The sequence below is a fragment of the Bison bison genome, unplaced genomic scaffold (assembly GCF_000754665.1).
Source record: "Bison bison bison isolate TAMUID 2011002044 unplaced genomic scaffold, Bison_UMD1.0 scf7180017863988, whole genome shotgun sequence".
NCBI lineage: Eukaryota > Metazoa > Chordata > Mammalia > Artiodactyla > Bovidae > Bison > Bison bison.
In genome coordinates this window covers 1-2,398 of record NW_011494560.1, presented here as the reverse complement: position 1 = coordinate 2,398, position 2,398 = coordinate 1, and the positions used below count along the sequence as shown (strand labels likewise).

The 2,398-nt window shown below is 60.6% G+C and overlaps 1 protein-coding gene across 1 annotated transcript in view; it reads left to right on the top strand.

Annotated features, from left to right (window-relative positions):
• ZYX (zyxin) overlaps nt 1–2,391 on the top strand; it is a 33,182-nt gene extending 30,791 nt beyond the window's left edge. Inside the window, exons 3-5 of the mRNA XM_010834018.1 lie at nt 434–680; nt 837–929; nt 1,047–2,391. Of these exons, the coding sequence (XP_010832320.1) occupies nt 434–680; nt 837–929; nt 1,047–1,568 (862 nt within the window). The 3' untranslated portion in view covers nt 1,569–2,391. The remainder of the gene's footprint in view (nt 1–433; nt 681–836; nt 930–1,046) is intronic.
• The last annotated feature ends 7 nt before the right edge of the window (nt 2,392–2,398 follow it).

Genomic DNA, 2,398 nt, shown 5'->3' with positions numbered 1-2,398 from the left:
GGTGGCCGAGCTTGGGGACTGGACCTCGGCGGGCGCCGGCCTAAGGGGGGAGGGGTTTCGGGAATTCGGGGGATGTCTGGAAAGGTTGCGGCGGAGGGGGCTGGGCGCAGACACCCAGTCCCGAGCAGATGTTCTTAGCTCATCGCCGAGCTCGTGGCTGGGAGCCAGGGCTCCTGGGACAGTTCCAAGTCCCCTCGCCTGGGGGTGGGAGGCGGGAATGTGGGGCACGAATGTTCCCCTCTGGGTCCGTTTTCCGAAGTGAAATGGGAGAAGCACCCCTCCTTTCCCGACCCGGGGCTCTCAGGGCGCCCTGCGAGCACTGCCCCCCACCCCCTTTACTTTCTTTCCCGTCTGCTTCGGGACCTTCGAGAGACTTCTTGGGTTAGAGGTTAGGGGTTAGAACCGCTTCTTCAAGGAGGGGAACTTGATGAAGGGTCGGGGGGCCCCTGCTGACCGCCCTCCGTCTGCTTCCAATCCCAGACTTTCCCTTACCGCCTCCTCCGGTGGTCGGGGAGGCAGACGACGCCGAGGGCGCCCTGGGAGGTGCCTTCCCACCTCCGCCGCCCCCGATCGACGAACCGTTTCCCCCCGCGCCTTTGGAGGAGGAGATCTTCCCTTCCCCACCGCCCCCGCTAGTGGAGGAGGGAGGTCCCGAGGCTCCCACCCAGTTCCCATCGCAGGTACGGAGGCCCGGGAGGGGCAGCCTCAGCGGTCACATCCCCAGGGAAGAAGAAGGAGGGTCCTTTTCCGTCGACTTTGGCGGCATCTCTGCCCTCCGGGATGGCGGGGTGGCGGTGGGGAACTGGGATGGGGCGCTCTGACCCCTGCCCCTCTAGCCCAGGGAGAAGGTGAGCAGTATTGATCTGGAGATCGACTCCTTGTCTTCGCTGCTGGATGACATGACCAAGAACGATCCCTTCAAAGCCCGGGTAAGGGGCTGGAGAGCAGGGAAGGCAGGCCAGGGAGGAAGGGCGTGGGGCTGGAACTCCCGCCGAGGGCCACAGCCTCCTCTAAGGCACTTCTCTTCCCTCTGCCTCCCTTCGCAGGTGTCATCTGGATATGTACCCCCGCCGGTCACCACTCCATTCATTTCCAAGTCCAATACTAAGCCTTCAACTGGGGGCACCGCACCCCTGCCTCCCTGGAAGTCCCCTTCTAGCTCCCAGCCTGTGTCCCAGGCTCAACCTCAGAGCCAGACACAGTTCCATGTCCAGTCCCAGCCCCAGGCCAAACCCCAGGCCCCTCCCCAGCCTGTGCCTTTGGCCACCACCCAGCCTCGAGGGCCCCTAGCTCCATCTCCAGCCCCTAAGTTTTCCCCGGTGACTCCCAAGTTTACCCCTGTGGCTTCCAAGTTCAGCCCTGGAGCCCCAGGTGGACCCGGGTCGCAGCCCCATCAGAAGCTGGGGCCCCCTGAAGCTCCCTCTTCCACTGGCACCGGCTCCCCTCAGCCCCCAAGCTTTACCTATGCTCAGCAGAAGGAGAAGCCCCAAGTGCAGGAGAAGCAGCACCCAGTGCCCCCACCGACTCAAAACCAAAACCAGGTGAGGGATGCAGGGAGAATGGGCTGATTCCCCAGGGGCTGGAGGCCAGGGAGTCAGGAAGACCGGTTTGAGCCCTGGGGGCTGGAGGCTGGGCTAAGTCCAGGATCCTGAGCCTGAGTCGGGTGAGGGGTGGTGAGATCGATTTCAGCCTCTAGGGTTGGATGGTGGAGAAAGTGCTTTTGGGGGAAGAGCCTGGCAGGGTCTGAGGCTGGGTGGGGCCTGACTGGGAGTGAGGTGAGCAGCACAGACTCTGAGTTAGGGGGAGGATTTTGTGCACCTTCCCCTGTGCCCTGCCCCAGAAAGTTAAAGAGAGGGATGAGATCATCAGCGGTCCAACTTCAGATATTCCCCTTTCTTGGATTCTTGAGTTAATCTCTGCTCTGCTACGCGCTTTCCCTGCCCGAGGGCCCATCTGGTGATAAGAGCCACTGGCAATAAACGCTGGTAAACACTGGCTGAGGCAGCCAGCTACTGCTCAGTGCCAGGCACTGTGCTCTGTACTCGGGAGGAAAGAGACCTCAGAGAGCTTGAGCCTAAGGGAGTCAGTGGACCTGTAACCATTCCTCGCTCACAAGACCCCAGGCAAGTTAGGTGAACTTTGAGCCTCTGTTCGCTATCTACCTTCACAAAGGTGATGAGGATTACCTGAGCCAGAGCTGATGCTGGGGGTCTGCATCAAGCACATGAATGCTCAAGGTAGAAAAGTTATCACTCCTGTCTGACCATTCCTGCCTTGCAGTTCAGGAGACTGATCTTCTGGGTTTAAGGTGTCTTGCCAGATACCTGGTCCAAACATCCATGAAGTTAACTGACAGCATGGATTTCTGTGTATGTGTGTGTGTGTGTGTGTGTGTGTG